The sequence below is a fragment of the Echeneis naucrates genome, chromosome 8 (assembly GCF_900963305.1).
Source record: "Echeneis naucrates chromosome 8, fEcheNa1.1, whole genome shotgun sequence".
NCBI classification, from domain to species: domain Eukaryota; kingdom Metazoa; phylum Chordata; class Actinopteri; order Carangiformes; family Echeneidae; genus Echeneis; species Echeneis naucrates.
Window position 1 is genome coordinate 1588763 of NC_042518.1, and position 12398 is coordinate 1601160.

General features: G+C 45.0%; 1 protein-coding gene across 3 annotated transcripts; it reads right to left on the minus strand.

Annotated features, from left to right (window-relative positions):
• Positions 1–515: 515 nt before the first annotated feature.
• Positions 516–12398, minus strand: foxk2b (forkhead box K2b). Of its 3 annotated transcripts, none has more exons than XM_029509262.1 (9): positions 11908–12398; positions 6623–6817; positions 5388–5541; positions 4167–4313; positions 3693–3886; positions 3182–3423; positions 2192–2440; positions 1899–2099; positions 516–1367 (listed from the first exon to the last, which is right to left on the minus strand). In XM_029509262.1, the coding sequence occupies exons 1-9, from the start codon at positions 12198–12200 to the stop codon at positions 1150–1152; spliced, it is 1893 nt and encodes a 630-aa protein (XP_029365122.1). In that variant the 5' UTR covers positions 12201–12398; the 3' UTR covers positions 516–1149. The 3 variants fall into 3 exon arrangements, with proteins under 3 accessions (XP_029365122.1, XP_029365121.1, XP_029365120.1); XM_029509261.1 differs by having other exon boundaries at positions 516–1370; XM_029509260.1 differs by having other exon boundaries at positions 516–1373.

Consider the following 12398-nt stretch of genomic DNA (forward strand, 5'->3'; position numbering starts at 1 on the left):
TTACAGTTAACATCTTCTCTGTCGGGTACATGCAAAGTCAGTATCTGGGACTACACTTGGAGATTCATATGTTTATATCGGTTATCTGTGCAAGTACGAAAATATGTAGGTATAACGAAGCAACTTCGAATGGATATGTCAGGAAAAGGGGAGGTGCCTGGAGGGGGAGGGGGGGCGGCGAAAATATTACCAAAACTATTACACCGTTTCACTGAACAGAAAAAAAGGTAGTCCACATAAAATAAAAAAAAATAAAAAATAAAAAGATAAGTGAGATGATATTTCTAACTTCCCGAAATGTCAGCGACCTCACCGTTTTGTACTCTTCCTTTAATTAAATTATTACTTATCTAGGTAAGTGAAAATACATTTAAAAAAAACAAACAAACAAACAAAAAAAAAAAATCCTATGTTCCACATTTTGAACAACAAAATACTGCATATCTACGTACAGCTGCGATACAAAGGAAGGTCAGTATTGTGAGAGAGGCTAGCTGCCAGAGTTTTCAGGAATATTGGCTCCGAGTTGATCCCTTTCTGTACGCGGTGACCGTTTTTTTTTTTCTCCTTTCTTTTGAACCGTTGGATTCAGTCGGCGGCGGGCCGGGTGGAGGAGGAAGGGAGGAGGTGGAGGAAGTCGTCTGCCGGAGTCTCCTATCTGCTCTGAGGTAGATGCGACAGAAAAGGTGGCGTCCGGCCGGCCCCCCGTGCTGAGTCAAAGCCCCCCCCCCTCTCCTCACCTCACCCCTCCACGTGAGGTGAAAGGTCAGCTCTTAAGGGTTAATCGTTGTTAAGGCTTCCTGTGGTCTTGGTTTAGTCGCTCTCCTGTTTCAGTGGCTCATGGGGCACAGCTTCTGAGTTCATCTTTGTCCCGTTTCATTTCATTTTGTTCTCCACCGACGGTCCAGTCTTTAAAGGGGTGGACATTATTATTTTTCCTTTTGTTGCTGTAGAACAGATACACTGAAAATGAAAAGAATCCTCTCCGTTTGGCACCTCTGCAGTCGCCAGTAGAAGGAGGAGTAGCAAAACGGCTGACGGGGGGGAGTCGAAGACAGGAGGGAGGAGAAGTGGTGGTTGGGGGAGGAGGGAGGGAGGGAAGGAGATGTGTGGTGTGTGTGTGTGTGCGTGTGTGTGTGGTTGTACAGACTAGTTGAGGTGGCCGCCTTGGTTGTTAGCCGCCGGCGAGTCCGAGTCTGCCGCGGCGAGGACGCTGGCCGAGCTGGCCGGTGCCGCCCCGTCCTCCGATTTGACCCGCTTGGCGTCCGGCTGTTCGCTGGCCAGCTGGTCGCCGTTCTGCCGCTTTGTGGGGAGGGAGGCGGAGGCGGAGGCGTGGGCCGCCAGCAGGTGGAGGGGGCTCGCCACGGCTGCTGCTGACAGAGGAAGAGCATTGTTAGCCAGCATCTGGAAGCAGCTGGGCTGCGGGACACGCGGTTTGGCTCAGATGGAGCCAGATGAAAGACCGACGGGTTCGTCGTAGCTGTTGGATGTTCTGGTTCATTTTTTTTTTTAAGAGCTTGTGAACCTCCAGCTGAAGGATTTAAAGCTTCTGCTGCGTGACGAGTACGTCAACACATTCATCTCCCTCAGCAGCTCCCTGATGAGGACGGTGATGATGAATAAAAGCGCATTGGGCCATCAGGTTAAATTTTTATCCTCTGATATTGGGCTGATATTGAGCCTGCATATGAAACTTTTGTTGTTTTAATGTAGTAATAACCGTTTACTCCACTTCATGTCCAGTAATGTTCATAAAATATTAACATATTTCTATTTTCAGTGTTGGACTAGGCCAAAGGGGAGATCTCTTTATCATGACCGTAGTAAACTCCAAAAAAAATTATTCTTTTTATATTCAGATAGTGATTTTAAATGGCATCCATCCCCGTGAGTCTCACCTGAGCTGGCGGGTCCATGGATGGCAGTGGTGATGCTGTGGGTGCCGTTCTGTGTGATGGCCTTAATAGGCAGCTGGTGCTGGCCCACGGGGGCCTGCTGCACTATGGTAACAGTCTGCAGCGGCGTGGCCGACTGGGAGCTCTGGATGATGCGACTGGAGCTGCCTATAGAGGTGATGGTGGGGACTGTCTCCACTTTGACTGAGAGGAAGGAGAACATCGGAGAAGTTCAGGGCTCAGGATCAGACCGTTAGATCTGCGTTAGCATCATAATCCCCCTTATCCCGCCTTACCTTTGACCTCTGTGTGCTCTCCGTTCTCCTGCGGCTCGCTCTTGATGATGGTGGCTGGCTGGGCGATGACGGTGGCCGGGCTGAGGGAGCCTGCCTGGATCTGCTGCAGGACGTGGACAGTCTGGACTGCCGGCTGGGAGGCGCTGGTGCTCACCGGGGACGCCATGGTGTAGGTCACCGGCTTGATGGTGGTGTGAGGTAACTGACGCTGGACTGCTATAAGTACCGGCTGGTTGCTAACAGGCGAGCCTGGAACGAATTTGGTGGGCAAAGATCCTTTAAATTTAAATCCATCTTAAAACAGATTCATTTGAAATCACAAGATCCTGTATAAATAATGGAAACTGAATAAAAACAGCAGCTCTGTGTGAGTCTGTTCTTTCTCACATGCTTCCTTTTTCCTTCACTCTGTTCAGGAATTAAAGTTTAACAAAAGTAAAGTCAAACTGATATGGAGGTCAATCTGAACTTTGGACATCAAACAGTCCTGCAACCTTTTGATAAAAATGTATTTTAAATCATACACATCATCTATGACTGCACAGTTAAGGGAAAAATAATACGGCCAGCTGCAATATCCAACTGATGAGGTTAAAATTGCCCCGGCCCGCTTTTAATCATAATCTCTAGAAATCTGAAAAGATAATTGCAATATGATTTGTTTGGCATATTCTCCCTTCCCTAAAACAGCCGGTCTTAAATGTTGAGGGTAAAGACAGGATGAGAAGCAGAACAGAGAGACCTCTGTCTTCCACACCAGATGTTTTGTCTGAGTGTGTTTTTTTCATCCCAGCATCGTTTTCACTCGACACAATAAAACGACCCTGAAAGTTACTGGAGTGGTGATTAAGTTTAACAACCTCCTTTATTGTGAATCCACTGAGACATTAAAGTTTTTATATTTGTTTGTTCAAGGCGGATTATTATTCGTGACATGAGTCAACATTTACGGGCGCTAAAGCGTCTGGCGTGTGCGTGACGGCCTTGTACCTGGCGTGTTTTGTGCAAAACGTGCTTCCTGGATGACTGCCAGTTTGGGCTGGACTGCTGCTGCCGCCGCTGTGGTGGTGGTGGTTGTGGCAGCGGCCGGGGTGGGAGCGGAGGAGGAAGAGGAGGAGGTGTCCAGCTCCAGTGGAACTGGGGAGCCCTCTCGTGATAGGCTGTCAGGGGTCTGGACGCCGCTGGAGTGAGCGGAGAGCACCCCCGAGTGATTGGGAGACGCCGGCGCACTCCTGGGACGAAACGTTAAAATTTACAACAGGAAGACGACGAGGACACATCACAGACACTATGACTCAAACTGCGGCTGCTGGCGATACAGTAATAAGTCAAGACACGTAACAATGAACACAGCAGGACTGTCAGCAGATTGTATTCACTCATGTGGAAGCACATATTTACTGCCAGTACAGTGAGCCCTAATAAGCGGCGCTGAGATGCTGTGACACAAAGCTTTACTGTGTTTTTCATGTCATCTAGTCCCTCTGCGGCGGAGGCAGACCTGGAGGAGAGGGGTCCGTGTGGGGTCCTGAAGCAGGGGACGCCCCGGGGCCTTCGTTTCCTGAAGGCCTGCTCGATGAGCTTGCTCTCTGAGGAGGGGTCTATCCTCCAGAAGGAACCTTTGCCGGGCTCCTCCTGCGACCGCGCCACTTTGATGAAGTAACGATTCAAAGACAGATTGTGACGGATCGAGTTCTGCAAGAGAAGAAAGACAAGAGCGGTGACGACGACGAGAGCAGGCTTTAAAGGGCCTGTGTGTCTAGGTTCAATATTAACTGAGAAAATAAAGGCTACACAAATACTGTGCAACTATTTTTTTTTATTTGTGGATCAAGCTTGATTTGTGTTGTTGCGGTACGATGATGATTGTCAGATCTGACAACACCCTCGTTAAAGCTCCTTTAAACAGCTGATTGCTGCAGATCCAGATCTTCCTGCGCTGGTCTGTTATTCCCATAATGAGGCTGAGACTCACCTGCCAGCCCTTGTCTGCAGTCCTGTAGTACGGATAGTTCTTTGTGATGTGATTGTAGATGCCGTTTAGTGTGAGCTGCTTGTCCGGAGCCAGAGTGATGGCCTGGACGATCAGCTGTGCATAGGAGTACGGAGGTTTGGAGTCGTCCTGGGGAGCAGAGAGGAAACGCAACAATCTCAAAACAAAAACGTCTTCCTGATCTTCTGATGATCAATATGTTCTTTTCTTTAACTCACTGGAGGAATGAAATGAATATTAATACCTTCTCCTATCATTGTGGTGATTTCTGAATCTGATCTCAAGCATTTCTGCAGGCTGCTGGTATGACAGTCCTCAAATATTTTCTTTTCTGGATTCAGCAACTTATGTCACATTTGATCATTTCACTTACTGAGATTTTAAATCTGACATAATGGGACCATTCCTCCTGTTTTTTTTTTCTTTTGAAGACAAACACATTTATAAATACTTTATTGAGAATCCAATATCTTTCTTTGATATACGCTGCTGCTGACAGTCACCAAAAGAAGGCTGAAGCTCAGAGAGGTTTGAGCGACTGCACAGAAGACAGATCTCCTCGCTTCCTGTCTTTAAATCTCTTTTAGAAACACACTTGTACTCCTTGGCTTTAAACTCACTGTAATTTACGGTTCACCTTGCTTGGCTTCCATGTAGTGCACTTGCTGCGAGTTGTCTTTATGTTTTTATTCTTAGCCATTGTGTTCATCTTTTTACATTGTACCATCTGTTGTAGTTTTATGATTATGTGCAGCACTTTGGCTACCTTTGCGGTCTTAAAAAGCGCTTTACAAATAAAATTACTTACAGTATGAACATTTTTCAGTTAAAAATAAATGTATTAAAAAATTACTAATTACTTTTAAATTCCCACTTGTTTTAATGTGTATTGTGATTACTGTGATGTTTAATCAGACAAATTAACATTTAGAAAAAGGTATAAAAGGTTTGTTTTTTTTTTCTGTGATACACTTTATGTTGACAGTATGTAGTTTGTTGGATATAATGAATGAAATATTTTTACAACTTTTACACCCTAAATTGTAGCTCAGATGAGAATAAAAGGACATCACTGATATGAACAGAAAGTTAGTGATGATGAGTGTGAGATCCTTTATGAATTACAACATTCAGGGTGTTTCAAAGCAGACAAAATGTGATTAGTTTGAAAGTACACGCTGCTGGAGATGCTGGCCGTCTCACCTTGGGACTGTCTCCTCCGGAGGCCTCTTTGTCGTTCTCAGGCTGGGAGTTGTCGTTAATGAGCTGCAGCTCTGCAGAGCTGACCATGCGACCGCCCATCCTGTATCCTGAAGAACCTGCGCCCCGCGGGCTGGAGGGGCACGAGTTAGCAGCACTGCAGGGAGGGAAGGGGGGTGACAGTGACGACAACGATAACAACAACAACAACACCGTTAGCTGCCAGGACACAAATATCATTTTCACCCAATGAGGAAACAACCAAATATAGTTTTGGTTCGAGCTCTCGGCCCACGCCTATATGGAGCGGGTTGTTTCATCCGCAGTCTGTGCTGCAGTGGCACGCTTTTGGCTGACTTCTATGCAAATCACCCTTCCTCACAGATTGGGTGAAAACGCTGCAGTCACTTCAGGACCCACAGAACCTGAGGCGACACACATTAAACTTGAATTATGTGCGATAATCTGGTAAATAGACCAAACAAACAAACAGACAGACAACGCTGCCTGTTTGCAAACAGCAAACATGTTTTTTCATTTAATCTGCACAGCGAGCCGTCGTATGAATGAGGAGAGCTGGGTGGCTTTTTTTTTTTTTGACCATATGGCTGAGATCAGGATCCAAGAGAGGATCTAAGAGTCTGAGGCAGAGCCACGTCAGTGATCACCGTGTAGGGGTCACACTGACAACTTAGTAATATATCTCCGAAGTCTCTTTGTATTTTTCTTTACAAAGTTTAAATAAAAAAAAAAAAAAGTCTCCACATATTCAGAATATTCAGAAACTCAAAAACTTTTCCCTTTAATAGGAGATTGCAGCTCACAAAACAAGAAAATTGACATTGTATTTGGTGATTTGAAGTTTCTATCTTTATCTGATCAGGAGTTCTGCTCATTCTTTGGAGCTGGAAAAATCCGCTCCAAAGCCTTTAATGTGACTCCAGACGTCACCATCAAAAGATGGAGGATGACAATGGATGGATAAACACACAGAAGTAAAGCAGCAAAGCTCCAGTCAGAGTCAGACTGATCCAGATCTGAATTAACTTTGTTCACCAGTTTATCCCTGAAGTAACATTTCACACACGACAAACAGAGCTGACAGAGAGCGAGCCGATTCTCCAGTTTAAGGAGGGAGAACATCACGTCTGCAGGTCAAACTATCGCAGAGCAGTAACGTATCTTGATAAGGCCTAAAATGCCAACCTGAAGGTCAGCGAACGCATCACTTCCTGTACCTGATGGTGCCGGTGGGCGACGGCAGGGGACTCATGAGGTGAGCGATGTTGTCTGGAATGTTGATGGTCAGCGGGGAGATCTGGGGCTGCACCGGTTTCACTGGGGACTCTGGAGCTTCACGCTTCACCTTCTTCCCGCTCGACAGGGCCGTGAACGTGATCTTGATGTTTGTGCTGGGGAACCTGAACGTGCACCTGCAGGAGGACACAGACAACACGATTCATTTGTTTGTTTCAAATCTTTCTCTGTAGCTAACGAAAACTGCTTTTCAAGAGACATGCAAAGCTTGGCTGTTTGCCGATCCTCTGCCCGACTTCAAACAGCTCAGACAGACGATGTGTAAGTTAATTAAATCTGAACGCTGATGCGACGGCGTGATGAAAAACTACACTGCAGAGGACTGGAAATCAAGCTGAAGCATGAAGACAGACATGAATTACAGACGGAGCTGTAAATTCCCCTCAGGTGAAAATGTGCCATCCTGCTCTGTAAATATTGGTGCTAACTGACTCACCTGTTCACACAAATCAGTAGAAAATAAATAAAATAAACTTGTGTCTGTTATTAATGATTAATTGGGTCAGTATATTAAATATTCATCATTTCAAGCTCCTTCAAGATGAAGATCTTCTGCTTCTCTGTGACTGTTTATCATATAATGAAGTTAATTGGGCTAAAGAGCTTCCCAGAACTTATTTGGTTCATTAGATGCAAAAATAATCAGGAGTTGAAGCCCAAGCAGGGATTTTATCAACCAGAGATAATATTCAACTCACGATAGGGTTGCATTGAATTTTTGAGACAGAGAAGGAACATCAGCTGTTCAGCTGATGTTTTTGACACCACAGTCACGGAGGACTCATGGATGAAAAGCGAAAGTGGCTGACGTCCAAAAAGTCTGATTGCAGTTCCCGATTTAACGGCTACATCAAATTCAACCAATCGGGAATTACTAAATATATGAAAAACAAAACAAAACAGATTGAGTGGCGGTTTAAAAGAAGGTTGTAGCCTCGTTTAGAAGAGCTCAACATGTGGTTTTGGGTTGGGCCCATGTGTGCTGCATTCAAAATAATTAAAATACATTACATATCATGTCAGGTCATTCAGAACCGTTTCTTTGAAGAGACGACGGCCTCATCTCTTTGTGTCAGAGATGGGACCTCGACTTCTTGAACTAACAGGCATATGGAAGGAACAGCTGAATGATTTAACACAACTGGTCTGAAACACTGACATTGCCAACAAATGGAAGAAAATTCTCCATTTGATTTACAGAGGAATTAAAGAAAAACACTAAAACCACCTACACGGATTCAGGATCAGGGTGACAGAGCCAACAGAGACTGAGGAAGGTGGAAGAGGGATTTTTTATTATACCGTTTTTCTTTTGGTAAAAAAAAAACAAAAAAAAAAACAAACAAAAAAAAAACCAAACAAACAACTAGTTCATATCAAGAGGGGAAAGCAGAAACCGAATGGAGTCACGGGTCCTTAAAAACCATCCACCGGGACTTTGTGATGTCATAAAAGCGGCTCGGCTCCTCTCTGAAAGAGGAGAGACAGAACTACACTGGTGATGATTTTTGGTTCTTAAAAGCAGATACAGCTCAAAACGGTCACAGCTGATCAGAACATAGAAGGGACAGTTTAAAACCAGCATTCAGGAACAGGCTGCCTGACACCCTGGAGACAGAGCAGGCACACACTGCGTTTCATTTAGTTAACAAGTGCCAGGCACAGCAGTTTTGTTTTGCCAGGCTCTCACAGAGCTGGCATCTGCTGAGAGAACCGTATCCCTGACACTTGCATCTCGAATTAGCCTTTGCTGTTCACAGGAGGAGACTGAAACGCTTCCTGGAGCCAGACTGGTGAGAGGAGACACTTTCATTACGCATGGGCCCTTTTTAAAGGAGGATCTGATGAAGTTATGGAAGAACCTTAAATAACTTCACAGCCACTGCGTCTGACAGTGACGACACCGATATCTAAATATTCCAATAAATAAAGCATCAAAGACAATACTGTGGCTTTATGAGGCCTCCTGCATCTCTCCTACTAAAACAAACACAGAGAATCTGTTAAATTTTATTCTAATACACGGCCTTCACATTTTATTTTTGGCTCGTTCCTGTAATTAATAAGCAAAATATTCACCTAAACCATTACAAAAGGCCAAGTTCCAGAGTCCACAAGCATGCAGGTGCTGCTGCAGTTGGAGATTATTGATTATGAAGTCTATAAATCTGACAATAATAAGACGACCAGTCCTCCCAAGCCCAAAGCCATCCAAACCATTGCAGCTAAAATGATCCCTCGACCAACTGGAACTGAATTAGCCGTTGTTTTCATAACCAGTTAAATGTTAGTCGGTTTCGGAGCAGACTCACTTAAATAAAAGTCGGTATTTGGTGCTTTTCTTGGAGGTCTTCGATGGTAGAGTGAAGTTTGTCAAGTTTTAAAAAAAGAAAATGCTGGTTGGTTGAGATGATCTGATACTTTTCCACAACATCCTCTTGTTGTTTATTTAACTGATATAAAATTTGTCTTAGTTTCACATGAGACAAGGCTTTTATGCTTCTGGAGGAAATGTGGATATTCCAAATTTCCTGCCATTTTATTGAGAACAAAATTGAGGAAATTCACCAATGATGTAAATAATTTAATTGTTCGTCATTGTTCCCATTGGACAAAATTTGGTAAGAACTGCTCTCTGAATAGAAACATCTCAGAGTAAGGACTCAAACTGGGCTGGGCACATTTTTCTGTTTATCAATACTCCACCAACTTCCCCTGAATCCTTCCATATTTTAAATTTATAATTGGGAGTTTTTAATTTCACTAAATGTGGCTCATTGCTTTGGGAAAGTTGTGCTTATCTAGCTGAACACCGCCCCCCCCCCCCCCCCAATTCCGTCCTCTCCGTGCCTGTATTCATACAAACCTCTCTATTATAAAAATGGGGCCAAACTCACAGACACACAGTTGCTATGCTGCTAAGCTGGCAGAACAGCAACAAACAAAGTGCATTCAACTGAGCACTTTTGCTTTTACTCCCCCCACCTAGACTGTGAAAATTAGGAGAATGTAAACAAAAGAAGACAACAAGACAGGAAGGGCACCAACTCAGAGAGGATTTATGGGTGTGGGACAGAACGGGGGCAGGGAGCGAGGGAAGCGAAGCAGAGGGAAAAGACGTTCTCCTCTGTTCGCTCTGTTTACATCACCAAGGAGGAATCCCTGGAATACAACCGACCTGTCCCCTGGGCCACAGCACTGCAAGTTCTCCCATCCTGCCAATCTTCTTCGTTCAGGGGTCTTTCATTACGTCTCCTCAAGATCAGAGATTACAGTGCAGCATTTTAGCTCATGCTAGGTAGTATCTTTAAGTGTAATAAAGACTGCAGCTGATTAAAAGCTCTTTATCGGCAGGCGCCCGAATCAATAGGAATCTGAAACCATTCCTGCTTCTGATACAGGAAAAAGAAAGAAAAAAAATCTACCACTAGCAGCTCAGACAGAACCAACTGAATTTATTTTTCTGTTCAAAAAGCTAATTCAGGCATCACATCGAGTCAAAACAAGTATTTTCTTTGTGTCATGCAGAGAGAGAGAGAGAAAAAAAGGTTTTCACACAGAGATTGCACAATAGCTGAGAACAGGGTGGGAAGTGTAGCCAAAGTCGGCAGAGGCTGGTATGTTTCTCCACATGAAACTGATCTTTTTCTGAGAAAATCCCAAATAAACCTTTCCGGTGAAAATGTAAACAAGCTGCTTTGGCTTATTTACGTGTCACACACAAGCCACCCATTGTGGTTTGTAGTTTCAATTCTGCAAAAACGGTCTTTATTTTTTTGGCTCTTCATTGCTGTGTGAAACCATGTGTCAATAACAATCCAGCGTTCCCTTTCACTGGCTTTGACATATTTCAAAACTATGGGCAACATCGTGAAGGATAACACAATTAAATCCATGACTTTCCTGGTCCTGGATGTGTAAACGATTCCCCCAAATCTAATGTGACTTTTAAATTATCTGATCGACATTGACACAAAACAGAAAATCTTTACACTTTAGAAGCTGGAAGCAGAGCCTGGTTGGCAGTTTCATGGGCCTAACAAACAGCTGATTTCAAGAGTCAAAAAATCCATAACAGTTTTGAAACATTGCTTGTTTTGCTGAAAAACATCCAGATAAAAGATATAAAAACAGACATATGTTGGTGTAGAACCAGGAAGCTTGTTGAATGAATGAATTAAACAATAAAAATGGCTGGCCACCAATTTTCTATTTATAAAATTAACATCAAAACTTAATCTTTAACTTCACCTGTCTCGGCCACTCAAACGTGGCTTGTATCCAGATGGAGTGGAAAACAAAGTTATACAACTCATTGACAAAGTGAAACACAGATCAGGGCAGATCCTCCCGAGTGATAAATGTTTGCTTGGATTTCACAACAGCACATTATGAGCACTCCTAAAAGTTAAAACAATGGCACAGTGCAGGCTCCAACCTGCACAGCATGGCTGTGGAAGCATGCACACACCAAACTCTCCTACAAAAACACGCCTCGGTCCACTTTAACAACGACGCACACAGCTCCAATCCGTGTGTAATAGTAAATGTAGGTAAATAATTGATTATTTGACCGACTTGCAGAGAGGTCAAAGGTCCCGGGCTGCTGTGTTGTGAGCCGGCAGGGCGGGGACGGCTCGGTTTGTTTACGTTTAGGGGTCGAGAGAAGAGCTCCATTCACAACTAGGGCGATGCTACAGCTAACCACTAACTACCGTGTTTATATGACCCACACAATGGTGTGTGTTTACACTTCTGCAACACACACACACACAAACTTCACAGTCCACGTGATCGAGCAGGAAAAAAAACAAACCAAATGCAACTGCAAAGCTCCTGTAGTGACCAGCTAGCTAACGTCTTTTAGCTAACTAGCGGCAGTACGGACACTGAGGAATGCGGCTAATGCTAAGTTGCCCCACACATGAAGGGGAAGTGGTAGTAAAGGTGGTTGTTGGGGGTATATGGGGGTAGCAAAAAATGGGCAGGCAGCTATTTAACAACTATGATAACAAAAATGACAACAAAGAAAAACAGCTTTGGGGACAGGATGCGGCGTTGTTGCTAACATGCTAACACACGTGGTCCTGCTAGCCAACAACACAAACTGTGTTAACGCTGTTTGGTGTGAACTTTAGCTGCCTGGCTACATCCATATGTCGGATGGATGGTGAGGTGGCGGGGGGGGGGGGTGCAGGAGACTTACATTCGTGGTAGCTGCAGAGGGGGGGCGCCCCGTCTGAGGAACACTCCATCTACAAACACCCCGTTTTTGCCCAGACACCTCAGGTAGAAGTCTCCGCTGCCGGCGCCGTCGTCGCTGGCGGTGAATATCTCCAGATGCCTCCGGGAGATGAAGCTGGAGTGGCCCATGCTCACGTCCACGGAGCCCTGAGACGAGTTCCGGCCGATGGTCACCGAGCGCTTCTTCATCATGTATTCGAATTCACGGCCCTCCAGCCGGGCAACCGGCCCAGACGATCCGCTCACCACGGCCATGTTTTGGAGGGGGGACTCGGGAAAAAGTCGCTAAATGCCGAGCGCCAGTGGGGGGAGGGGGTGGGGTAAGACACCGGGGGTAAGGATGCCCGACTGCGGCCCTTCAGTGGCGTGTGAACGGAGCCGAGCTACGAGCGGGGCATCGAACTGAAAACGGGGGCTTTAGAGGGGAACATGCGAGGCCAGGGACAGCGGCTC